The 26,375-nt window shown below is 41.5% G+C and overlaps 1 protein-coding gene across 2 annotated transcripts in view; it reads left to right on the forward strand.

Annotated features, from left to right (window-relative positions):
- trappc10 (trafficking protein particle complex 10) overlaps positions 1–26,375 on the forward strand; it is a 44,079-nt gene that overhangs the window by 11,835 nt on the left and 5,869 nt on the right. The window contains exons 2-16 of one of the 2 annotated variants that reach the window (XM_037109164.1): positions 4,344–4,425; positions 5,899–6,034; positions 9,201–9,400; positions 9,870–10,065; positions 11,362–11,473; positions 11,611–11,858; positions 12,204–12,350; positions 12,562–12,676; positions 13,432–13,508; positions 13,694–13,785; positions 19,362–19,502; positions 20,429–20,538; positions 24,049–24,578; positions 24,807–24,948; positions 25,915–26,073. In XM_037109164.1, coding sequence (XP_036965059.1) covers positions 4,344–4,425; positions 5,899–6,034; positions 9,201–9,400; positions 9,870–10,065; positions 11,362–11,473; positions 11,611–11,858; positions 12,204–12,350; positions 12,562–12,676; positions 13,432–13,508; positions 13,694–13,785; positions 19,362–19,502; positions 20,429–20,538; positions 24,049–24,578; positions 24,807–24,948; positions 25,915–26,073 — 2,487 coding nt within the window. Of the gene's footprint in view, positions 1–4,343; positions 4,426–4,728; positions 4,784–5,898; positions 6,035–9,200; positions 9,401–9,869; positions 10,066–11,361; positions 11,474–11,610; positions 11,859–12,203; positions 12,351–12,561; positions 12,677–13,431; positions 13,509–13,693; positions 13,786–19,361; positions 19,503–20,428; positions 20,539–24,048; positions 24,579–24,806; positions 24,949–25,914; positions 26,074–26,375 lie in introns of those variants that run through there. The other variant, XM_037109165.1, reaches the window with a different exon arrangement.

Raw genomic sequence — 26,375 nt, forward strand, 5'->3', positions numbered from 1 at the left:
CGTGCCTGACCATGGAGGTCCCAACAGGTGCGTCGGAGGCGAGATGGAGCTTGAGGTTCGGGTTGGTGGCGCCGGGCCGCGGTTTCTCCTGGCCGAGATGGAGGGGAGGGATCAGGCTGGATGAGTGGACCCTGGATCCTGGACTGGTGACAGCCAAGACCAGCTGGACGCTGTCCTTCATTTTGAGAGGGTGGGGAGGCAGGACTCGCACACCACCAGCATACCTGCAGCCAGCGAGGAGATTAGGTGTCCAGTAAACAGCTCACAGAGCTACCTCTGGCTAGCTAGTTAGCTAACGTTAGTGAAGTTGATGTCAGTAGACAGTAGACATTAGTCAGGAGTGTTCTGTCCTGACTAAACAAACTTTGTGCTCTGTGTCACTATTGTCAGAAATAAATAAAACCAGATGAATCCACAATGAAAACTAGACACTTAACACACACGTGCACGGAAGTAAACCGGAAGACATAGGAGATCTATCCAGGGAATGAACCTGCGATTTTATGAAACACCTTAACTGCAAGTATTTAAAGAAATGATTTCTAGGTATGTCATATTATAAACCAATTGATCAAAGGTCATTAGATTCCCGTCTATGTATTGGTCAATTATTTAACCTCTGTCAGCCCATTGTTTAAATCCACCGCGCGCTCTACCAGGTACAAAGTTGTCATTACCCCATATTGGGGCAACCTGGGAGAGTTTGGGTGCATGTAGGTGCTGTATGGGCGTGCGCCTCATGCCAAACAGAGAGGGTATTTTTTTATAAATTGCTTTTTTGTCTGCTTAAGTGTTTTTTTAAAGATTTTTTTTTTTTTTATCATGAGTAGAATACAAATACAACTGAAGAGGTAGACCTAATGTTGTAGTATGTTCAGCAGGTAGCCATGCTGGAGGATCAGAAGCAGAGAAATAAAACATTGCTGTTGTGTAACTGTGCTGTCTAGTAATAAAATTGTTAATTAGGGACTTGAAGTCCACCGCCATCGTAAAGAAGATACAGTAAAGAGAGCCATTGTCTTGTCCTGGCTTGGACTCTTGGTCTGTTGCTCCATATGAAATTTGATAACAGGTTTCTGAATTTACAAAAATAGGATATTGAAAGTGAGAGAGGAATAGATTGAAATAAATGGAGGAATTTGGGCAAAATTTACATTTTAAGAACATTAATGAGTCCTATCATGGAGATGGGCATAGACATCCACCTATTCAGTAACAGACTGTACTAAAGGATCATAATTAGAGGTGACAATATTTTCAATTTCTGTAACAATATTGACCCTCAAGTGTGTAAAAAGTGTTTGAGAAGCTGAGAAAAGTGTCATAATCTGTGGGTTTTCTTATTCAAAAACAAAATGGTGGATTTGGAGTTATTAACCCCAGAGAATTTACTAAAAGATTCTATTAGACTAACTACTGTTGGTATAGAGAATGCCAGATTAGACAAATGAATAATAATACCATTTGCAAAGAGTGAAATTATATGCTTTGTTTCCTCTATTTTCATCCCTAGGGATTCATTGATATTGCTGGACGGCCAGGGCTAGTGGCTCAATAGCTAACAAGAATAAGAGAAGGGACAGGGGGCAGCCTTGTCGTGGCATTTGTGTAATCTAAATGGTTGGGATATTTGGTTGTTTGTCAATATCTTGGTTGTTGGATTTATAAGAGATTCAACCATTTAAGATAACTGTCGCCCAGTCCAAATCTTGCCAGGACCTCCATCAGGTATTTCTACTCAGTCCTGTCAAAGGCCTTTTCTACGGAACCCTGTATGGGACATGGGGGGAAAAAAATTTGATGGGTGGGAAAAAAAAGCAAAAACATGTACTTTTGTGAGATCTCGCAAAAATGTTTTAATGTCATTGCGAGATCTCGTAAAAATGTTTTAATTTAGGTCAGTGTATTTCCGGGTCAGGGAAACCAAAAACAAAACAAACAAATACCGGGAGTGCGCACATCCGTGGGAGAGGTTTATAGAGTTTTATTTTGAGATTGGCCTCAAATATAAAGACATTAAATCAGTGCTTGGCAGTAGACACGGTTTTCTCATAAGTGAGAGACATCTGAAGAGACTACTAAATGCAAGAGGACTCTTTCGTCAGAGAGCGTACTCTGACCTTCTGGTCCTGATTGAATTCATTAGCAACCAACTGCAATACTCTGGACAGCTTAACGGGTGTCGTTGGATGTATGCCAAATGTAATGTTATGATTGTTGGACTGGCATAACTTAACGTCAGAGCAGGGAAGCGATGAGCGCTGACATTAGTTTAAGCTAGCGTAACATTAACGGTAACTCCATTTCCCCCTATATTAGTCACTATCCCAGACTCTGGCCAGATCTGTCTGTCATCCAAAATGAAAAACAGATTTCAGTCGTTGAATAACCTGTTTATCACTCATTGATAGTTACTTAATGTAATTATGAAGCTAGAATGTTCCATTTCAATATGGAGAGCTCAAAAGGTTCAAAGTTTTTTTTATTGTCATTCAATTCATGTTTGCACATGATGGAACAAGACATGTACCCAGGTCCCAAGACAATAAAAGCAAGCAATAAAAGATAACAATAAGAATATCTCTAAAACATGGACAGAAGCCATACTCATAACACTGACAAAAAGAGGTAAGATCAGTGCAGGTTAAGTGTCCACAAGATGGCAGCAGTGCAGCATAACATAAAGTGCTACTCAGGTCATCTGATGAAAATTCCTATATATTTTTTCACATCGCAGGGTTAAGAAAAAATCCAATGTGAGCTTTTTCTAATATCGTGCAGCCCTAGTCTCGTCACTAGTTTAGTTCTGTAGCATCAGACCTCAAACAAACCATAGTCCACTGCAAAGTTTTTTTAAATGCTGTTGTAACTAAAGACAGCGGACCAGCCCATTTATTTCAGCATCTCAAACAGACACATGCATCTCAGTGGGACACTTGTTGTTCACTACACGATGCACAGGAGCGCAGCAGCCCACAAACACCCGCTATATAGCAGCCAACATTAGCAGAATCATTTAATCATTGTGTCCCATATTAGGAGAATGCAAAATAGTGTTTATGAACCAAAGGTACCTGTTGCAAAAAAGTATTTAATTAAAGTAATGTTCACACTTTATCAATCCCAATGATTTTGAAGTGATGAAGGTACAATGCTGAAAAAGCCTGCATTTAATAATAGCCTGTTTCAAAAAAAAAGTCTTGCTCACTCGGGTTTGATAGAGGATGGTATTAGTCAAAACTCTGACACTAAAGTGAACTTGGAGCCTGACAACCTGACACAAATGTGTTTTAGTCCAATCCTTGGTTTCTAAGGGGTGCTCTTTACAGGTGCAGACCAATGGGGAAACTGTCCCATTTTTATAAAAACATACAATCTGACATGTAAAATGTATGTTTACAAAAGCATTTTATCATAAAGGGACACATTTGTTTCAAGTGAGTTTGAAGGTGCACTGTTTAAAATGGCAGGGCAATTGTGTTTACAATAAAATCATAAAGCAGAAATAAAAGCATAAAAGTGATTCCATTAATAATTTCTTTGTCATTTGTAGTTTGTCTTTAAGAAGAAAAAAAATCTATTCAAATCGTAAAGTTTGGTGTACAAAAATCAGCGATTCAGTTTTTGGGCCATATCGCCCAGCCATAAAATACAGAGCAAATTTCCAAGCTTTTTGGACGCAGGCCATTTATCGCTTAGTCAACAGAAAAGACAGAACTGACCTGGTACTCTCTGTTGTTTACTTAATAAGTTGGTGGCTTTATTCTGTTGTTCATGATAAAACCTTTTAAGTAAGACATTCAGAAAGGAAGACTACATTGTGTATTGTGGAAAGAGATGGCTTAACTCCAATCCTGAAACCTCTGTCATGGTAAAAAGAAAATTAACTTCACAGTTTAAGTAAACACATCATGTAGCTCCATAGGGCTTGACAATCCCATAATTATTTTACAGTCCCTGCTGTTTTTAGACATCACTGATTTTGAGAACTCTCTGATGTTTACACAAAGTCTGCCTTGCATTTTGTCTTGCATTACATGTTCTCCTAGAGTATATTTTCAGTGTTATTAGATTTTCACTTCAAGAATTCTTTGTAGCCTTTGTACCCTTGCTTTATTATGTGCAAACTTAATTTTCCGAAATTATCCTTCATGTGCCATCATGCTAAAAATTTGAGTTGTCAAATGGGAAGAACTCTTACAAGGGAATGTATGTTTTTCAGCCAGTTATTGTTATGAGGGTGTAAAAGGGAAGGATATTACATTTTGATTGTCACGTAAGCTATTTGAATTCTTAATTTGACCAAATTAATAACCATCTTTATGCTGCTCCTTACATTGCAGGTGCTGGAGACCAGAGCTTGTTTACGTCTCTATATACCTCATTGGCCCAACAACTTCCCAGGGAGCCAATGGAGTGGAGGAGGTGGGTACTGTCCTGGTGAATGAATTTTATGAAAACGTTATCATAAATGTCACTGTCAAGCTTTTAGTTTTCTGTTGCTGCTATGTCAGTAAGGTCTATGATTATTTTGGAGGATGTAGTTAATGGGCTCCCATTAATGCCAGTGGATACGCTTTCAGTACAGGTGGGCCAACATTTCACATCATCACACCATGAGTTTGGATGATTTATTCACAATGAACTGAAGTTTAATACAGGTGTGACAAATCCAGACTGCTGCAATGCTGTGTCTGATGTAAGGATGCTTTTTTATGATGGCTCTGAGGAAATGGAGAAGGAGATGTTGTCTCACCTTGAAAGAGCTGGCATGGAAGTAAAGGTATTCGTTGTGCTGTTTTTATATGATGTCTGTATTGATATTCCATTTATCATTCTGATTTATTTGTACAAAGAAATCCAAGAAGGATATCAGAGATGTCTGTCAGAGTTTTGATATGTGACATACTTTGATCACTGTTCATCACTTGTTTTGTCGTGAGATCCACAACGGTGAATGAACCCAGCCCCAGGGGTACTTGTACTGAGAAATTTACTGTCACATTCTGGGATCTATGAGATTTGTTAAATTGCTGATCAATCAAGGGATGTCATTCCTGCCTTGTCTTTAAGCAGCAAAAAAAAGTCCCCCTTGTCACAAACAATCTTGTATTACACCTAAATGGTACACAAAACTGTGTTTCTTTAAACATTTAACAAGAATTACAGAATAACAGAGTTTTAAATAATTATTAATCAGAAATACGTACTTTGTGGGGCGGCTGTAGCTCAGCAGGTAGAGCAGGTCGACTAGTGATCAGAAGGTCACTGGTTCAAATCCCAGCCTGGGCAGTGCTGAGCTGCATGTCAAAGTGTCCTTGAGCGAGATACTGAACCCTACATTGCTCACTAGTGAGGGCCCTGCGATGACCTGGCGACTTATCCAGGGAGTACCCTGCCCTCGCCCTGAGACAAGGCTGGGATTGGCTCCAGCAGCAACACCCCGCAACCCCGTGGAAAGCGATAAGCGGTTCGGACAATGACATGACATGACGTACTTTGTGAGCCTGGACAGGCCTGCAGACTGGATGCTAGATGTCTTGTAAATATGGACCAGTATCACTCCTGTCAGTCATGTCAAACTTGCCCCATGTTATATAAAGGTTTGTGATTGGCATAGTACCATATCAGGAGCTTCAAACAAAACATCTGTCAAAGCAAATGAGCTTGACAGATCTGCCTGGTTCCCTGGCAAGGAATATTCCTTTGAATGCTTATAAACTTCTTAGGAAGCTGCTGATCCAGTGATAGATAAAGGAGTTAGTGTTTGTGTTCCAGGAGTATGACTGTGTTTCTGGGGTTGAATGTAATAAGCCATATGTTGTCACAATGCAATAAAAATAATATTTATTGTAAAGATAATTTAATCTGTAAAGATCCACTTTTTTCTCTGTGCAGGACGTATGGCCGTGCGCCAAAAATGATCCACCTTGAAGCTAATTTTGTCCAGTTTAAAGAGGAGCTGCTCCCCAAGGAGGGCAACAAGGCTCTGCTCACCTTCCCCTTCCTCCACATCTACTGGACTGACTGTTGTGTGAGTGGTTTGCATACACACACAGACACACATAGCCCGACAACCTCAATCATTCAGTCACTCAATAATTAATTAACATCACTGGGAACATTCAATGCTGCATTATGCATAAACAGAATGTATGAAGATACAGGCAGACTTGTTTTGAAATTATGCAAAACACAGCAAAGACTAGCTTCTTTTGTAAAATAGAGGCTTTTATAGAACAGAAGGAACCCTTTTTTACCCTCAGGTGCACAAAATCTACATGTTGTTAGTTGTCAGTTCCAAGAGACATGGTTGAAAAAGAATGTGTATTTTGTGTATCCCTAATTGGTGTATGATTTGTCACTAGCTGTTTTATACTGGGCAATAAGCCTCCAGTTGGCCGTCCTTTTTGCGTCTATGTCCGCGGATTTAGACAGAAGGTGGCAAATTGGCGGTCTGTTTTGGGCCACAGACATCAAGATGAGCAACTGGAAAGCCGCTGAGATCCAGGAGATGCGAGCGTCTACTTGCTCTCTGTAACTGTTTGGTTGTGTCCGCTTGTTGTTGTAGCAGCAAGCTACTAATGGTCGCGAGTTTCAACCCAGTTTTAAACTCCAATGGGGTGCAATGTAAAGCTCTTATTTTATAGACAAATTTGTTGTCACCGTTCATTGCCCAATGTCGTGCTTCATGTCACGTCACATGTTTACTTGAAGACTTGAAGGCAGTGTCTACTTGTCTACCCTTAAAGAATAGATGAGTACTTAGGTGCATCCTATTTGGGAAAAATAGGTCACAGACCGCTCTCTATACAAGATATGCAAACTCATATCACTCATGTTAGATTTATAGGGTATGTGATTTCAGTCAGTTAAAGGTACAGTATGTAAGAAATTTACAGCAACTGGCCTTAAAATCTTCCTAATATGTCACAGAGACTCAGGAATAATGTTCATATAACATTCTGAACTAACTGACAACAACAGTACAGCCAAAATATTTGCATTAAAAAAACTTTTGTAGGCAGCAAATCATGTTGATGTTTTGAAATCATGTTTTGGCATGTGGCGCCACTCACTGCCATCTACAAATCATTGCAGCCAGAGTCTCAGCTGCCGAGCAACCACAGGTTGCCCAGTTACGACTGAGCTACAATGGCAGAGGCAATTACAATATTTAGCTTTAGCTTAGGGAGCACTACACTTATGCCACAACCACCGTGTTGTTCAGTATAGACTAGAGAGTTTGTTTAGTAGGTCTCTCTGTAATTGCAATAAATAAATGATTACTTGGCAAACAAACGATGAACTTAGAGCGTAGGATTCAAAGCTCGCCATAGTCGCTTCTGGCTTGTTGCTGATGGAGGATACGCCAGCCACTCTGGCAACCTCGAGTCTGGAATGGAGGGGGTGGAGGGGGAGGTGGATACGACTCTCCACAATATTTTGAATATGAGTGTAGTATCCGTTTTTGACCACATTCTTACATATGGCACCTTTAACAACACTCAGAAAATAGCATTTTCAAATGGAAGTTGTGAAATTGTTGAGCTCAGTTCTGTGGAAAAACATCAGCTTTGTGTGTCTGAGAGGAGAAAAGAATATATTTTCAAATGTATCTGTATAATTGTGCACATGGCCTTACTTGCACTTTCTAGGACCCTGCTGTCCCCAGTCTAAACTGAACTTGATACTGCTTTGCAAGGGTGCTTAGGGAAAGCGGTCTGGAGACTAACCAGAAGGGAAGCAGGAATCTGCTGCTGCTCACTGAGCAGCTGGTTGGTTTGAGGAAATGCTGTCATCAGCTTGTGACTATTGACGATTCCTATGGACTGGACTTTAAGTGTTGTTGTAGTAGTAGTAGTAGTAGTAGTAGTAATAGTAGTAGTAACACCACCTAATTGTACCTCTGGTACTATCCAGTGACTGGAACCTTTTGAATTTTATATTGCTTGAATCGTGTCACTGACAGCATACTTTTTGATAGTGTGTGTATATATAAAATATGCTATAGTTAACAATACTCTTAATTCGCTCGAGGTTTTCAATGTTTAAAATATAAATCACAACAAAAAATAATGAGCTTTTCATTGAAATAAGAAATCTTTGTGCTTAATTCATGCAGAAACACAGGCCTATAGGTGGTGCAGGATGCATTAGTTTATCCAGCTTTCAATTCCTTTATCTCTAGCACTTCATTAAGTTACAGCTGCAGCCTCCCCTAAATTTTCTGCAAAGGAGCAGTAAATCTCATGCATAGAGAATAACAATATGGCAGGTAATGAGGACAGGTGGGCTGTGTGGTGGAGCTGTGACCTGAACAAGCTGCAAAACCACAGTACACCAACTCATCAAAACTGTATTTCTATATGAAATAAAGCAAAATTATTTTACTTGATTGAAATGCAACTCCACCAACTTGTTTAGCATGAGAACAAGAACTGTAGCATCAGAAATTCCTTAATTAGGCTGGGAAGTAAGGTAGAGTAAAGACGGTGGAGTGGCACCCTGGTCGTTGTTCTTTGAGAGGGCAGTCAGAGGCAAACAAGCAGTTTACCTGAAAACACATTGGTTTTCCACTGGTGTGTACAAGTGTTATTTGAGAATCTGTTCAAACCTTCAGTTGCACAGTCAGATGAATACTTAAAAGAAAATATAGCAAAACTGTTAAGGGCTAAATAAACCCATTTCACCTGATTGGGTATGCAGTGCCATTCAACTACTCAACCAGAAATGATTTTTATAACCTTGTGCACAACCAGTGCTTCAATTCCTTTCCCTGCCAGTGGACACTGTAATGTAACAAGTGGCTGGACATTTTATATTCTGCCTCAACAAAGATCCACCCCATTTAAAATACCAAATTCAGCAGTCTCCAGTTCACTTAGTTCAGTTATCAAACAATGTAAACTTGCTGGCCTGCATTCTTTTCATAGTTTCAGTTCTCTGATATCTTCTGATGTGGAGGCTTCCTCCTTAACCAATGAACATCAACAGGAGTTTTAGCTGATTCCAAAATAACAAATAAAAACCAAAGGCAATATTTAGCATTTTTTTTTCTTTACCTCTATTCAATTCAATACAGAATCATCAAGCATGATTGTATCATTTTCATGTTTTAAAATAACGCCGGGGGCACTGAGGCAATCAGATGAATCATTTTTTTTCTTTAATAATTCATATTTGTCACTCTACTTTAGGATACAGAGGTGTATAAAGGCTCAGTGAAGGAGGACATGATGCGATGGCAGAACAGCTTGCGGGCTCACGGCTCAGCAGACTGGGTCATCATCGTCGTGGAGACCAACGACAATAAGAAGAAGAACAAGACAAACATCCTGCCTCGGTCATCCATTGTGGACAAAATCCGGAGTGACTTTTGCAACAAACAGAATGACAGGTTAGGACCATCCTCCCCATGAATGAGTTGAGATGGGTGAAATGGGCAGAAGATGAAGAACTTCGAGCAGACTGACTTCCCTCACAAGACATTGTCAATCCCTTGTTCTTCCTGTTGCCACAGTAGAAGAGGAACTGGAGTATACTGACCCCAAATTAAGTTTTGTTTTCATAATCTTATAATTGATTTAAAAAAAGGCCCAGTGTATTATATGGTTTCAGCTTTCTTCTGTTGAAATATTTTGATCAATAGTCCAAAATCAAAATGTCCTCTTTAATTTGACAAAACAAGCAGTTGTAAAGCTTAAGTAATACAGCAGTTACTGTTAAAAAAAAAAAAAAAAAAAAAAAAAGGCTTGAAGTATTTGATTGCTGCTCTTTTCATATCACAGCATTCAACATAATCGGTACCCACTTGTGATGATTGTCCGCCCTGTGAGTTTTTTAAAAATCAATGTCCTTTTCGGCAGGTGTGTGGTGCTGTCAGACCCTCTGAAGGATTCGTCTCGGTCTCAGGAATCCTGGAATTCATTGCTGCTCAAGCTGCGAACTCTCCTTCTCATGTCCTTCACCAAGAACCTGGGCCGCTTTGAAGACGACATGCGTACGCTCAGAGAGAAACGCACTCAGCCTGGCTGGAGCTTCTGTGAATACTTCATGGTCCAGGTACCTACAAAAAACAAGCATGTGGGCTTAAATTTTGCTAGTGGATCTGAATGGACTGAAACGGCATTAAAAAACCTGCATGACCTATAATTAAATGGTGATCCTCAACCTTTTTTGGGCCAGCACCCCCATATCATCCAGTGCATCCAGGTCCCTAAAATGGACGATGGATTAAATAAAATGTAGGCTGATTGTGTTCCTTGAATGCTGATTAATAATCTGTAATCTAATCTTCATAATTATATATGTTTTTCTTTAATATATATCAAAAACCATGTCGTTGGCGACCCCATTAGCTCAGCAGCAGCCTGCATTCGAGTCCTGGCCTGGAGCCCTTTGCTAAACAATCAGCAGACTTATGGTTACTCTTAATCCTTAACCCATGTTTTATAGTTAACAGTGTAACACACCTGAGGTGGATTAGGAAATGAGAGATGAACGACAAGCTCGGCAGTCTGCAGCATTTCTGTGCCCGTATGCAAGTGAAAGCTGCGACCCTCCTCCCCCTTGTGCAGTGCACTAATGCCTCTTGCGGAGAAATCTTTTTTTCAGGAGTGAAAGTGGCAAAACAAAAAAAAAAGCTATATCGTAGGCAACTGGACTTGTTTCAGTTTCTTGAAGACGTTTCACCTCTCGTCCAAGAGGCCTCTTCAGTCACACTGTCTTAGTGTGTAGCATTTAAGTACTCCAACATGGTGCTGGATTTCCGGCATATGATTATTTTAGATTGAGGTGGTTTAACAAATCATCTTGGCAAAGGTAGTTCTACCTGCCAATAGTATGAGGCCGACCAACGACTGCTAGCCAATCCGAAGCAGAGCTGGGCAGGTCTAGTCAAGAAACATGAGTGCGGTATAGTAGCCCTGCAACTCTGCTCATATAGAAGAAAAGCTTAACCTGGGTAAGATACAGCCTTACTTGTGAGAGGAGTTAAGAACAAATGGCCCTGAGCTTGGAGAGAGGAAAATTGTGGAGATGAGAATTGGTCCAGGACTTGGTGCCTCAAATTGAGGGATCTTCTGCTTCTGCAGCTTGAGTTCGAAGAAGCTACTGTATGGCACGGTCCGCACGGTCAGTGCGTTCTGTCTTACAACACCATCATCGGAAAAGAGCTTCAAAGTTGTCATCCTGTTACAAAAGTTATAGCAGTATTGTTTACAGCTGCCATTCACATGCATGCTGCAATGTACATCTTCTATAGAGAAGTAAATTGTGCACAGCACATACTGAGACATTATACTCTTCGAATTAGTACATAGTTCAGTCTCACATGTGAGTATGTGTATGATTGTGCAGGAGGAGCTGGCATTTGTTTTTGAGATGCTGCAACAGTTCGAAGATGCCTTGGTCCAGTATGATGAACTAGATGCTCTTTTTACCCAATACGTCCTTAACTTTGGAGCTGGAGGTAAGTAATCATCGTTTAGAACTATAATTGGTTTCAGTATGTGCAGTTCCTCTCGAGGAAAATAAACATTTCTCTTTCCAGGATTAAAGTACCATTTACTTTTGATTCTGGGCTGACTGTTCCATATGTGACCACAGATACAGCTAACTGGCTAGGCTCATTCTGCGCCCCAGTGCGCAGCTGGAATGGCTTGCTGCTTCGGCGGCCTATAGACATGGAGAAGAGGGATGGGATCCAGCGTGGGGAGGCCAGCCTATTAGATCTGAGAAGCTACTTGTTCTCCCGCCAGTGCACCTTACTCATCTTCCTCCAAAGGCCCTGGGAGGTCACCCAGAGAGCCCTGGAGCTGCTGCACAACTGTGTCCAGGAGCTACGGCTGCTGGAGGTAAACCAACTTCTACTGTACCCTTTCTTTCATGTACATATTTTTCCTGCATAGCCAATTATGGATAAAGCAAAGTTTAATGGGTCAGTTTTGATTGAAGAATGCCCTCCTCTTCATCAAAAATTGTCTCTCACATAATTGATTACATAATTTAATCTCTTAGGAAACATGATTGACAAGTATTTATCTCATGAATGTTTACATCTTACCAGAGGACAGGAGTCACCCAGTTAAATGAGAATCATCATAAGCCAGACTGTAATGTTTGGACAACAAACCTACATTTAAAACCTAAATAAACTAAATGTGTTTCCTCTTTATAATGGTGTATGTTGTTTTATTCAGGTGACTGTTCTGGAAGGGGCGCTTGACTGCTGGGTGTTTCTCAGCTGCTTGGAGGTTCTGCACAGGATTGAGGGCTGCTGTGATCAGGCCCAGCTAGCTGCAAACTGCTCCCACACTGTCGGCCTGTGGGCTTATGCCACAGACAAGGTAACCAAAAATACTCACTTAACTTTAGCTCATATCACTTGTGTTACTTCCATGTAGTTAGTTCTTCATAAGTATGACGTTGATGATTGGTGTGAGGATTTTTTTGTTGCTGTTTTTTTTCTTTTGTCGCAGGAATCTAACTGTAGTTTTCTCATAATAAAAGTGTTTTCAGATCAAATTCTTTATTCTTGATCTTGTCTCATTTCTTCAGCTGAAATCTCTTGGGGAACACTGCGGCCTGGTGTCAGAGAAGGGACCCACATCTGAGGACCTTAACAGGACTGTGGATCTGCTGGCTGGACTGGGGGATGAGAGGCCTGAGACTGGTGAGACTCAAATCTTGTTGCATCATAGGCAACTGGACAGTTTCTTGAAGATGTTTCACCTTTCATCTGAGAGGCTTCTTCAGTTCTAACTAACTGGGGAGAGTTTCCAGGCTTTTAAACTCTGTGTTACTGTGACCTGACAGAGTCGGTAAGGACACGTGTGAGCTTTTGAGTTTCAGAGTCTTTGTACAAAATACTTCCATACACTACTTCTCAGATGCTTTGGTGTCATGATTGTCTGCTCAGGGCGGCTTTGCTCGCAAGTGTCCTCCATTTTCGTAAACAAACAACATAATATTACTAGCTGAATTGATAGGTCAAGGGTCAATATAGCGTGCAGTAGGTCAGACTGATAGTGAAGTTTTAGAGCGCCCTCTATTGGAAGGCAAACTACTTCAGTCTGTTGCGCTTATTTGTTTCGTACATTTTGAATTCGAACAGGTCATTACATTCAAATAAGAACTTTTCCCCCCACTCTTGAACAAATCGAATTTCGACTAAAAAGTGACAGCCCTAGTTGCCAGGGATAGGTGAGCTCAGGTGTGAATGGTTGTTAAACTGTTTGTGGAGAGAACTCAGTACTGCATTATTGGTGGATGATAAGTGATGTCTTAGGCCACCTCCTCTGTTCAAACACGGTTGTTCCACTTTGACATAGATGGATTCACTACACCTCAATTTTGAATCGGCTGACTAATTTGAAAGACATTAATTATCTGTGTCTTGTCTTACTTGTCATCTGTTTTTCTCCTCAGTCAACAGTTTACAGAGCCCTTACAAAAAGCTGAAAGAAGCCTTGTCGTCTGTGGAAGCTTTTGAAAGACACTATCTCGTAAGTCAGTTTCTTGTGTTGCTAACTGTATCAATAGTTGGCATATCAGTAAGTTAACAGATTTTTTTCTCATGTTTTATCATAAAACCTCAGTAGAAACAGTTCAGTTGATGATCTTTTCCTCTCTTCTACATTCTCACCCTATTCCTACATCAACACCACCTTGTTGGCCACACTTACATCAGGAACTCTCTCATGCTGCTATGGAGATGTACAGGGCCATCGGTCGGCTGAGGTCTGCCAGACTGGTGGGAAAAAGCCTGGCTGAATTCTACATGTAAGGAAAGTCTGCAAGATCCATGAACTGTTGCAACTGTTCCCTGCACATACACATAAGTATTGCAGAACTGCCAATTAGTCACTGCTTGAAACACTGCTGAGTAGAATTCTATTGGGCAAAAAAAATAAAAACACAAATATGGTACAATGGGTGTGATAGGTGTTACGGCAACTATTATTAACCAAAAATCACCACTTTCTTTACAACACATTCACCAAGGTCACCAAATGTGCTTAGTGGGCAACAAAGTGATTACAGGGGCACAAAATTTACACACACAAAAAAGTCCCATTTATACAACAATTTACCCTCTATACCCCAAAATCACTTCCCAGCTGTCTTAACATCTGTTATCCGGGCTCTGGACAACAAAGAAGACAGAGATGGAAGCATGGGGTAACAAACATGAAATTTTAATCGGTTGGTGCACGGGACAAAGCATCTGCTATCACATTGTCCGAGCCTTAATGTGACGTATCTCTATGTTGAACGGCTGTAGAAACAGAGCCCAGCGCATTAATCACTGGTTCGGATTTTGTTTACGTTTTTCCTGAGAAACATGATAAAAACCACTGTCTGACTGGGGAAACATCACCAGCATCTATGTCGCGTTGCAACAAATGGGTCTGAGTGGGAGTATCTGAAAACAGCATGGGAAATTCATTAATCAAATTAATCAACTCAGCACGCTTGTCCTCAGACAAGTGCTGTAACAACTGTGGAAGTTGCTTCAAAGTCTCAGAATTAAGGCGTGCACGCAGGAGAACAACAGGAGAAGCTAGTCTATCACTTAAGGCAACAGGCTGTGCGACCGTGCCCCTTTTAGGTGTATCAGAACGTTTATGATATGGCTTAAGCAGGTTCACGTGACACAATTGGGAGCTTTTTCTCCTGTCAAGAGTGGCAATCATATAATTAATATCTCACACCTTCTTGATCACAGTGTATAGACCAGCAAACTTGGCATGAAACGGTGAGGAGGTAACTGGCAGAAGAGCCAGCACCTTATCACCCAATGCAAACACATGGCCCTGAGCTTTCTGATCATAGCACTGCTTCATCTTAGACTGAGTGACAGACGAATTTATAGGGGCCAACCGAACTGCCTCATAAAGACGACTTTTAAAACCATTAACGTAGTCACACAAAGGTTTTGGTGGCTCCTGAAGGCCTGCACCATCCTTCAGTAGAGCCAAGGGACCACGCACCGAATGGCCAAAGACTAGATCATTCGGGCTTAACCCTGTGCTTTCTTGTACCACCCCCCTTGAAGCAAGGAGCAACCAAGGTAATACGTCCTCCCAGCTCCGTCCCAACTCTATGCAGTAAGCACAAAGGAGAGACTTTAACGTCTGGTGGAGACTCTCAAGGGCTCCTTGGCTCTGAGGATGGTACGCGGAGGCTTTATGATGCTTAATATGAAGTTGATTCAGAACCTGAGAAAATACACAAGACATAAAATTGGATCCGCGGTCAGTCTGAACAACCTTTAGTATACCAAAAATGGAGATGAACTGGGACAGAGCCTTTTCAATGGACCTGGTGGTGATGGAACGTAGTGGATAGGCAACAGGGTAACGTGTCACCTGGCACATGATGGTCAACAAATACCTAGAACCACTTGTAGAAGTAGGCAACTGCCCAACTCAGTCTAACTGTAAATGGTCAAAGGGACCAGCCTCCACTGGTATCAGCTGCAGAGGCACAGGCTTGATGACCTGATTAGGTTTACCAGTCATCTGGCAGATGTGGCATGTTTTTATGTACGCCGCGACATCTCTCCTTAATCTTGGCCGATAGAAATGATGCATAATGCGGTCACATGCCTCTCTCACCCCTGAATGCCCCAACATGTCATGAGCGGTCTTCATCACTGCCTCTTTAGCCGTGGCAGGCACCACCATTTGTAACCAGGGTTCCCCCACCGAAGTGTCAGTGGAAGGTGTCCATTTTCTCACAAGCAGCCCATTGTGGACAGAGTACCCATGAGCCAAGCTCTCAAAGGTGTCAGCAAGGACAGCACGGTCAAAACAATAAACACAGGGACTGATCTGCATGCTGCTCCTCAACCAGGTCTTCATAGGACAGATTCAAAGGAAAATCGGGTAAGGCAAACCTAGATTTCTCTGCAGCCACCTTGGCCTGCTTGGATTCTGCAGCTGCATGTGTCGCCGAGTGGGTCACTGCACAAGCTGCAAACACATCAGGGAACTGCTTGGAACAATCACCCGTTTCATCTCTCTGAGGAGAGGACAACACTACTGGCTCAGATTTATTCGGCCAAACATGTCCACCTGCATAGTTATTCCCCCAAAATCACTGAGTCCACAGGGAGGGCAGGACGTACTCCCAACTCAACCTGCCCCTCAACTAACTCCGAGTACAGCATGATTTTGTGTAAAGGGATTTCAAAGGTAGTTAGATCAATTCCCTTAGCTAAAAGAGACCTGCCTGAACTTGAAGAGGATGAAAACGGCAGAACAGAGTCCAAAATGAAAGATTCTGATGCCCCTGTATCACGCAGGATTTTTACAGGAATTTTTTCCACACTGTCAAACAAGGAAACAAAACAATGTAAAGTGAATGGAGAGTAATCAGAAATCAGCCCCACTGGATGTGAATTAACATCCAACTTAACAGGTGATGCTGCCAACATGTCAGGCTTCACATAGGAAAAAACGGGGCTTGGACTTAGATTTCAGCACTGGACAGCTCCCTTTCCAATGACCCTTCCCATGACAGTAATAGTAGTTTTCTGCGTCAGATTTACCAATCAAACTATCTCCAGGAGGTTGAGGCGTATTAACCCTCAGACTCTTATCTCTGCCAAAAGAGACACCACCTTTTTGTCCCTCTGATGAGCGCACGTAAGCCCTGTGAGTCAACTGATACTCATCTACCAAAACCGCAGCCTCAGCCTCATCCTTAGCTTGTTTCTATATGTTTCTTGTTTCATATATCACCAAACACTCTGGCAAGGTGCTCTTAAATTGCTCGAGAACAATTAGATCCATGAAAGTGTCATAAGTTTTGACATTAGCGGCCACGCACCATCATTGGCACTGCAAGCATAAATCCCTCGCAAACTCCACATTGGATTGATCCGTCTGTTTTCTCATGTTCCTGAAATGTTGACACCTCTGGAATCAACTTGTATGCTTTTAAGACCGAAGCTTTTACAGTTTCATACTGTCAATAAAACTCAGAGCAGAGAAAGCCCGCTGCACTCTCCCCTTAAGGACGCATTGAAGCGTAAGTGCATGGCGTGAAGTAGGCTAGCCCTGCGCATCAGCCAGTCTCTCAAAAAAAAAAACGTATCAACGTTCTTGTCATTAAACGGAGGAATCGAGCGTAAACTAGCGACGATTTCCTTATTATCCTCTATTCCACCAGGTGTATGCATTTTCCCCTGTCCAAACACTGTGCCTCAGTCTCAAGCTTTTGCTTCTCCAATGCTCGGCGAGCATGTTAATTCTCTTCATTAAGCCGAAGCCTATCTAGCTGCATTTGATGTAAAAGTTTGCCATTCTCTAACTGAATACGAAGTAACTCTTTTTGCTCTGCAAAAGACAAGCTTCCAGCAGGTGTAGTAGACAGGGGATTTTCCTCCTTGTCCAAAATGGAAGGCACCTTGTCATCCTCCTCTGATGCATAATCGGACACCTCAATCAAACTCCTATCACATAAAGCCGACTTCACAGTCTTTTTAACATCACCTTTAAGACGTGTAGATGGGATTTCAATTTGTAATGATCAGCCAGTTGTATCAACTGGTCTTTGGTCAATACATCAAACACAGCTCTGGAAGGTTCCTCCACACACTTTTCCACAGGTGATGGCATCATTTATTCAGCTGCATGCATTTCATTATTGAACAAAACAGTGTATGAGACAATTTACCCCAAAGTCAGAGCAGAAAACTAACCTGGGAAGTCAAGCAATAATACAAGCCACGACCAATGACCAACTTCCTTAGGCAAAACAAAATAACCCACGTAACTATACACAAAGCTTCTAACAAGCCGGTGGTGGGATGAGTTAAGCACTAAGCCCGCAGGTATGGCAAAACAACCACAAACTTGCGATTCCACCAATGCCTCGGAGCGCCCCCGAGACAACTGCTCTAGCCACACAGAACTGTTCAAAAATAATAAACCACACACCCCAAAACACGCAACTAAGTAAGCTAAAAAGGAAAGGTAAAAGGCCTGGCAAACGTGCTGCTGAACTCACCACCTCACTGTCCAACGTTCCGGTGCACAAGATTGCGCTTCGCTCCTTACTCCAAATAACACTTTTCCTGTAGCTGTTGGAAAAAGAGAACAGAGGCGAACATGCATAACTAACAAATAATACAAAGTGTAAATAAATCAACAAGCATTCAAGGCGTCTACACACGCTTTCCGCTTGTGAATCTTAATTATTATTTCAGATACTTAAACAGCAGATCATTTCATTTCCTCCGATGAAGCAATCAGGCCTTGATTTTTTGTTTTAGGCCTAGTGAATGACAAAGGTGCGCCTCTTGCTGCGGCCTGCTGCACCGAGAACAAAAGGCGCAGGTAGGCCAGACACAGGTGCATGCGTAAAGGCAGACAAACTGTTTGTTACTTGAGCCGGTAACAAATGGGGGCTCGTCCAAAGAAACTGGCGGAGAGACTTTGCATCCAATTCACATCTATTGTTTTAATTAAGTCAAACAAACCTAACGAAATCGGAATAATCTCCACATCAAACAGAACAAATAGACAAAGCAAAGTTTCTGCCGCTCCTCTCAAAGGTCAGACCCCTTTTAGACTCCCTTGGCTTAGAGACGCCGCCCGTGCTGGCACATCCCCACTCAGGAGCACACAGGATCAGGCCTACAAGATGCGAGAACAGAGATAAATACATTACAGAAGAATATGGACGAGAGGCCCAAGGGGCCGTAACATAGGGTTTTGAAAATAAATATAAAGACATAGAAGTGCAGCAGAAAAACACCCCATCTCTCTCTGTGATCCAACTAATGACACTGTTACTTGTTTATATTTGCACTGTTTATTAGGCTTTGGCCAATATTAGATATTATATATTATTTTATATTAAATATCACTATATTTGGGCAGGAGTAATATAGGAATAATATAGTAATATATTATTTTGAATATTGCCCAAGCCTAGTTTTTATGATTAATGTAAATGGACGTGCATTTCTGTAGTGCTTTTCCAGAGTTCTGACCACTCAAAACTCTTTACAAGACTTGCCACATTCACCCATTCACACATTCATTGACTGATGGCAGAGGCCAACTGAACATCAAGAGCAATTTAGAAGCAAACACTAGACAACCCGCTCTACCTCCTGGGCTACAGCCTCCCCTATTTAGACACTGGGCTTTTGTTATTGGCCAGTCTCAGATGTCACCTGAAACCATCTCTATCTGCATCTGCATCTACATTCTCTGCATAGAGAACTTACTCTGGTCATTAAATTTGAGTAACATTTAAAAGATTTGTAGACAAGCATGTGTTCTGTTCCTAACCTCTGTTTCCACAGATGTAAACACGTGATGTATTTGTGTGTTTGTTAGGAGAAAGGGGGACCCTGGGCGGGCAGAAACCTTCTTACAGGAAGCTCTGAAGTCATATGTGTCAGAAGGATGGAGCCTCCCTGTCACTCACACCAGGAGACAGATTGCTGAGTGTCAGAAACTGCTGGGCAGAACTGATGAGTATCCAGTCAAAAACGTCAACTACAGCACATATGTCGACAGTATTGCTTTGCATTTACATTTAAATTTAGGGCATTTAGCTTTTGTCCAAAGGGCTATGCTGGGTCGAGGTGAAGTCTGACCAAATAAGTCTCGAGTCTTTTGAGGAAGATGGCGTGTGATTCTGCTGTCCTGACAATTGTCAGAAATCGTTCCACCACTGAGGTGCCAAAACAGAGAATAGTCATGACTTTGCTTAGCGGGTTTTGAGTAAAGTGCTCTCACTGTGTTTCGCTCAAATTGTGCAAATTAGACCTTTACAGTGCACGGGGGGGGGGGGGGGCTAAAGGGCCCTCTTTGTTGGCAAAACACACTAAACTGCGTTCTTGGATGGCAAGCTCAAGTGCCCTATATATACAACAATGCGCTGTATTTTTGCCCCTGCCCTTCAAAAAGTCTGTGCATGCCACTAGACCTGTATGCTCAAAAGCTAATTTAGTGGGATGGTTTTGATGTTGTTTGATAAACAGTTACTCAAATTTGCAATATTAAATCCATTAAACAGTACTGCACCCTATGTAAATTCTTATTTTGATTTATTAACTTCCTAAAACTTAAGCTTTTTTTTATCAAAGTGTCATAGAACCCAATACATCAATTTAAGACAATTATTAAAATTGTATTTAAAATAGTTTTGTGTCATACAAAGCTGTTCAAATAGTTAAGGCTTGTATATACTTTTTTATAGAGCTGTACATTAGAGAAGAAATGCTGTAATCGTAAATATTTTTAAGCTTGGCCCAGCATCTTTCCAGTCAAGGTTTGAATAGGTTGGCCAGAGATAAAATCTCATCTCACAGGCTCAGACGTCCGAAAGTTAACACATGGTTCCTGTGTTGACCAGTACCCATGCACTAGTGTTTGGTTTCCTTTACAAGCCACCACAGCTACTTGCAGACCAGTGCCTTGTTGGCTGGTGATGTGAACCTGACGATGGAGGAGAGGAAGCACTTTTGTCAAGAAATTCTGACCTTTGCCAACAAGTCTGGAGACCCATGTAAGTGATAATAACAGGTACAAGCAAAAAACTATAACGGAGGGACACCATGTGCACTATTTCTAGTGTAACCTCACTGAATAATTGACCAATATTTGTCTGTTGTTTGTCCCACTGTTCTAAAGCAGAGTGTGAAGTCAATTGAACAACAGGCTGCAACAACACTAACAATACTTGCATGCTTCTTGTTACATTACCAGTGTTTGAATCAAATGTTACAATTCGGGGTCTAAAAGTCTAAAATTTGACAGTGTCAAATTTAAGTCTTAAAAAGTCTTAAATACGTCCACATTTTGCATATAGGTCTTAAATTACATCAAGATAGGTCTTAAATATGTATGCTCATTTACCGCTTCCATCGTCGCCTTTTTTTTGTGTATATTTGTTGTGAATTTGAAGCGCAAGAGGACTCTCAAATTGGGCACTTGGCGTGAAAGCTCTGGTGTCACACACAAAATTGGAAAAACACCAGTTAGCTTCTAAAAGTCTCCAGTGAACTCATGCTACAACACTCTTTTGCACGGATTTGTCACCAGTTCCTGTCTAAAGTTCATCCAGTTCTGCTCGACCCGAACTCTGCACCACCTCTGCCATCTCACAGTCAGGCGACATTCAAACCATTTTCGATAATTTTTTTAGATAATTGAATTAAATTCCCAGATAAACTAAAACTACTTAATCACTTGTTAGACTAATTAAAACTAAACTTGCAGTTTTCCTTAATTTTTTCTACTTCATGTAGGTTTTAAGTTTAGTTCAAAGTTCTCTTAAAAAGGTTTTAAATTTGAATTGTTCAAACCAGCAGAAACCCTGGTTAACCAGGGTCCATATCAAATAAAATCTTGGCAAATTGTTTACCCCATTTGTTGATGATTAATGTTGTGGGTAAACATGCCAACCTCTTCAGCCTTTCTCCTTGTCTTCGGATACTCCTGTTGCTGCTGCTTCGCCAACAGGCCTGTCCGCTCTACCTAATGAGCCCGAGACAATGCAACAACGACAGCCATTCATGGTGGTGTGTTTACCAGGGACCTATGTCTCAGAGTCCACTACATCAGCTGCACTACTGGCTGTTTTCTTTAAACAACGACAAGGTAAACACTCGAACAACTCAAAAACACCAGACAGCCACTGAACATACAGATAGGAAATATTAGCTAGACAACCCATTATTGTCTCTTCTGTTTGATTGAATAGTAAATTCATTGGAGACCACTGGACTCCCCCCTCTCTCTAGATGTACATCGGTCTACAAGGTCACTCTGGGGATGTGAACACAGGAGGGGATAGCCAAGAACAGGCAATCAGCCATTGGCATAGGTCCCACTGATCTCCTTACTCTTGTCCAGTAAACTACAAGGTCCACAAAAATCTCTGTCAGCATAACTGACATGTTATTATTTCTGTATGTTCAGTGGTCATCTGCTACTAATGGGCAGTGCTTGTGTTTTTCTCGTTGTTTAAAACAAATATGTACCGTTGGAACTGATGCAGGAGACTGTGAGCCAAAGTTGCCCTGGTAAACACAGAATCACAACTGACTATTGCAGCTGCAGTGTCTCCGGGCTGGTTAGTGGACAGATCAGGTGGTGGAACAGCAGCAGGGCAGCCTGCCTGCCCACGCTACCTAACAAGTCCACAGACACTTTGATAGTGATGAGTGACCCCAACAAGAGCTGCAGAAGGCTGGGAGCGAGGCCAAAGAGATCAGTGTGTTTAAGCGTAAAAAAATTGAGGGTTGAAAGAGTTTTCATAGCTGAACATGAAGCAGAATGTTTGAAAGAGTTGAAAAGGCAGAAAGATGAATATCTGAAAAGACTAAAAAGGTGTAGAGAAGAGGACTGAAAGAGCTTAAAAAGGTGAAAAAAGACTGAGAAGGTGGAAAGTTAAAGGCAAAAAGAACTTAAAATGGCTGCATCGTCTATGTAAAGTAAAAGATGTGGGATCCAAATTCAGCTGAAGAGAAGTCTTTCTCCAGTGTTCCAGCTGCTCTCCAGTCAAGTGATGGTGTCACACACTCTAGCTCACGCACTACACACGCTGGAGAAGTGGCAGAGACAAAATGTCCCCATAAGAATGAATGGGAAAATGCCTCCCAAACCCCTGCCATTTTAGAAAAAACTGTAATGGTTATGGCCAAAATATCTATATGGTGAGTGAGAGGAGACATGGCTGAACTTGGTCATATCATTTTTATTTCTGGAAAGAAAATGAGTAATGATGGCAGAAATGCGAGAGACAAATCAGGTACCGTCTGTATCCTCCAGAAATTTGGGCACAAAATTAACATTCTGGCTTATGGGCCAGCTGCTTGGGTTCTTGTCACTTCATGGCTTCCCCATCCAAAACTGTAAGTCGTACATCTGAAATGATACCATCATCTGAAAGCCAACAAGATTTCCTACATTTCTATGTATACATTGTCTATGTTGAGTAAAAGGTTTGGGATCTAAATCAAGCTAAAGAGATTTTTTTTCTTGAGCGGCTCCAGCTGCTTTCCACTCTAGCGATGATGTCATGCACTCTAGCCGACGCAATACACAACCATTATAAACTCAGAAGATGGGCTAAAAGTCCTTCAAACTAAAACTGAGATTATTTCAAAACTGTACAGTATTTTTAAAAACTGAATAGTTAAAGGTTATGTGACCTTTTTAAAGGTGGAATGCCGTCTCTAGCTCAAAGCATAAGGGAGAAGAAGAGGTTGAAAGTCGAGGATTGTTGAAGAGGATTTGAAGCTTTTCCCATTTGCGTCAATGTTAATTTTTTTTTTTTTTTTTTTTTAGAAAAAGCTGACTTTCTAAAAAAGTTGAAAAGCTGAAAAGCACAAGGCTGAAAGAGCTTAAAAATCTGAACATTTTAATAGCTGAACAATTTCAATAGCTGAACTAAGCTGAAGTTATATCACAATGACATTTGAAAAAATCCCCATATGGATGAATGGGTAAAATTTTGCATAAAACGCTGAATATTTCCAAAAGTGTAAAAAGTAGAAAAAAGAAAAAACGTATGGAAGCAGGAATAATAAAAAGAAAAATGCCTTCAGCATTTGCACTGAGTCATTTTGCTATGAAACAAAACAGTTATCCTTTATAATATTGCAGACCACATTCTTGCATGAAACAATTGGAGTGCAAATTTAAAGTCGTTGTGAATTCCTTGTTTAAACTTGCAAACACCCGTTAATTTCACCTTTCAAAAGTGTTTCTTCCAAAGCCCTCTGACATTATCTTAATGTCTCCTGGGGGGCAGTACCATCCTGTTGAGAAACACTGCTATAGCAGTTGCCCACATCCCATAACAGTCTTTATGCACTTAAAGTGTCTCAATATTAAAATGTTGGAGGAAAACATCACTCAACTTTATGTTGGGGTATTCTCCAACTTTGTCCATTTTTCCTTACATCAGCGCACCTCATAGTGCATTTTAAATAACATAGTCATTAATTAGCTGTACCCATCAGCAGTAGTCTGTACTTCATTAACACCACAATGTTTTCTTCCTCCTCAGCTCACAGAGTGACTCTCGGTATGGGTGTTTTCACGCAGCTCACGCGGCTACAGTTCTGTCCGGCCACAGCCTCAGTGCACTCTGGAGCTGTCCTGCAGGTAGAACTCACTCTACGATGTTTGATGCCTGTGTCAGTGCGCATACAGCAACTAACTGCCAGCATTCACTTTGACCTGGAGCGTGGAGGGACTAATGGAAGGTCTAAGGTAGCTCAGAGACAAACAAACCCAGGGACAGTAGAGTTTCTCCAGGCTGATCCCTCAGAAGCCCCCCCATTCTCAGCTGCTGGTCCTCCTTTAGAGCTGGATGAGATTCAGGACAGGAGTCCTTCAGACAATTCTCTCAATTCTGCTGGAGTGGTGTGTAAAAACACTCATCTGGTCATGCGCCGCCATGACAGCAACTCACCACTGGATACAGTCAACTGTGTCAGCCCTCCTGCTGTTGCCATAAAGGAAGGAGGACAGATGCTGAAAGTGCAGGATGTAACATTACAGCCTGGGAATAACAACATCATATTCACAGCTCCTGTAAGAGACACTTTTTTGCTTCTTCAAATTACATAACAAAAATGTGACCCACAGAGAGGGTTACCTAGCTTTAGTGTTTGACATTCAGACGGAAGTTGGAAATGTATGTTTGTATGTTAACTTTTCATCCTTTCTTTTTCTCTCAACCTTTGCTTATCTGTTTCATAATACATATTCTCTAAATTTAATGCCATATCACGCTCATCTTTTCTCTGTTTGTCTCTATAGAGTGGACAACCAGGTACTTACACATTGCGTCAGTTGTATGCAACAGTGGGTCGGGTGCAGTTTGTGCTGCCTCATATCTACCCATCAGTCCAGTATGAAGTCTATTCTCAGGAGCCACAGCTCACCGTGGAGCCTTCCTCAGGTCTGAATCTTTTATATTTTGGGTGACAGGAATGCATCAAATCAGAGGTCCTAGTATCAGTTGCAAGTTTGTTTGCTTCACTTCATGAAACACTAAAATAACACACGTTTATACTTAAAGGGATATTCCAGTGTAAGTTTAATCCATGGTCTAACACACTGTGACGCTGAGTAAGACCCCCCCTCGAGAGATCAATTTTTCCGACTGCTAGCTTATGTAGTTTTAGCTAACTCAGAAAAGAACGCACGATAACAATACACTGCAGCCTGTGCCTCCACCAAGAAACCGCCATCAAAAAGCCACTCATAACCACAAATAATGCTCAGAACAGCACCAAACTTCAGCAACAGTACAAATAAGGTCCCAGCACATACGTAGTTCAAGGCCATATTTCTATTGAAAAGAGAAAACAACTCACCACTCTCCTCCAGCAGTTGCTCGTTGTGGGGAAGCCCTGACGAGTCAATTGAGTGCAGCAGATATTTGATGCCTCGAACTATGTGCTGGGGCCCTACTTGTACTGTTGCTGAAGTTTGGTGCTGTTCCAAGCATTATTTGTGGCTATGAGTGGCTTTGTCTTTCTGTTGGTTGGAGGCATAGACTGCAGTGTAGTCGTGCGGTCTTTTCTGAGGTTGCTAAAACTACATAAGCTAGCAGTCGGAAAACTTGATCTATCGAGGGGGGGGGTGTTTACTCGGTGTCACGGTTTGTTAGACCATGGATTAAACTTAAGCCGGCCTGTCTCTTGACAGGAAGACATTCTTAAAAAGAAATCACTTGTAAAGATTGTTTTAGGAGCTGAAAAAATCAGCTGGTAGACCAAAACATGACAAATCAAAAACTTGCATCAGACATGTGCTTTTACTGCTCTGACAACCCCCAATATCACGTTTATGATTGTATATAAACCACATTGCATCACGCGTGTAAGTGTGTGTTGCTCACTGTAGTTGTGTTTGTTTCCAGAGCCACTTTTAGCCGGTCTCCCTCAGAGGGTGAAGTTCACTCTGTTGACAGGACACTACGCTGTGAAGAAAGGAGACGCTCTGCAGCTCAGCAACACAGACACCATGCCCATCTTGCCCTCCACCAGCTGCACCGCCTGCATTAGCAACCCTACTGCTGGTTGGTACACAGTAACCTAGAAATAAACCATTATTTCAGTTTTGGGGTTTTTCCAAATTGATTATTTTCAATAATAAATGTAAATGATTTTTTTTCCTGACAATCCATCTCTACTTTCAGTCTTTCCAAACACTATGTTTGACATCTGGTTACCTACCAACATGACTATAGAATCTGGTTTCTCAAGCAGAAATCTACCTCAGTTAACTGCGTTCAGCTGAATGAAGCCATGTCTCCTGTGAGCATAATGTTCATTGATGTCTGTTCAATCAGGCTCCTGTAGAAAGCTGACCACAGCCAAG

This window comes from Acanthopagrus latus, chromosome 9, assembly GCF_904848185.1.
Source record: "Acanthopagrus latus isolate v.2019 chromosome 9, fAcaLat1.1, whole genome shotgun sequence".
Lineage (NCBI taxonomy): Eukaryota > Metazoa > Chordata > Actinopteri > Spariformes > Sparidae > Acanthopagrus > Acanthopagrus latus.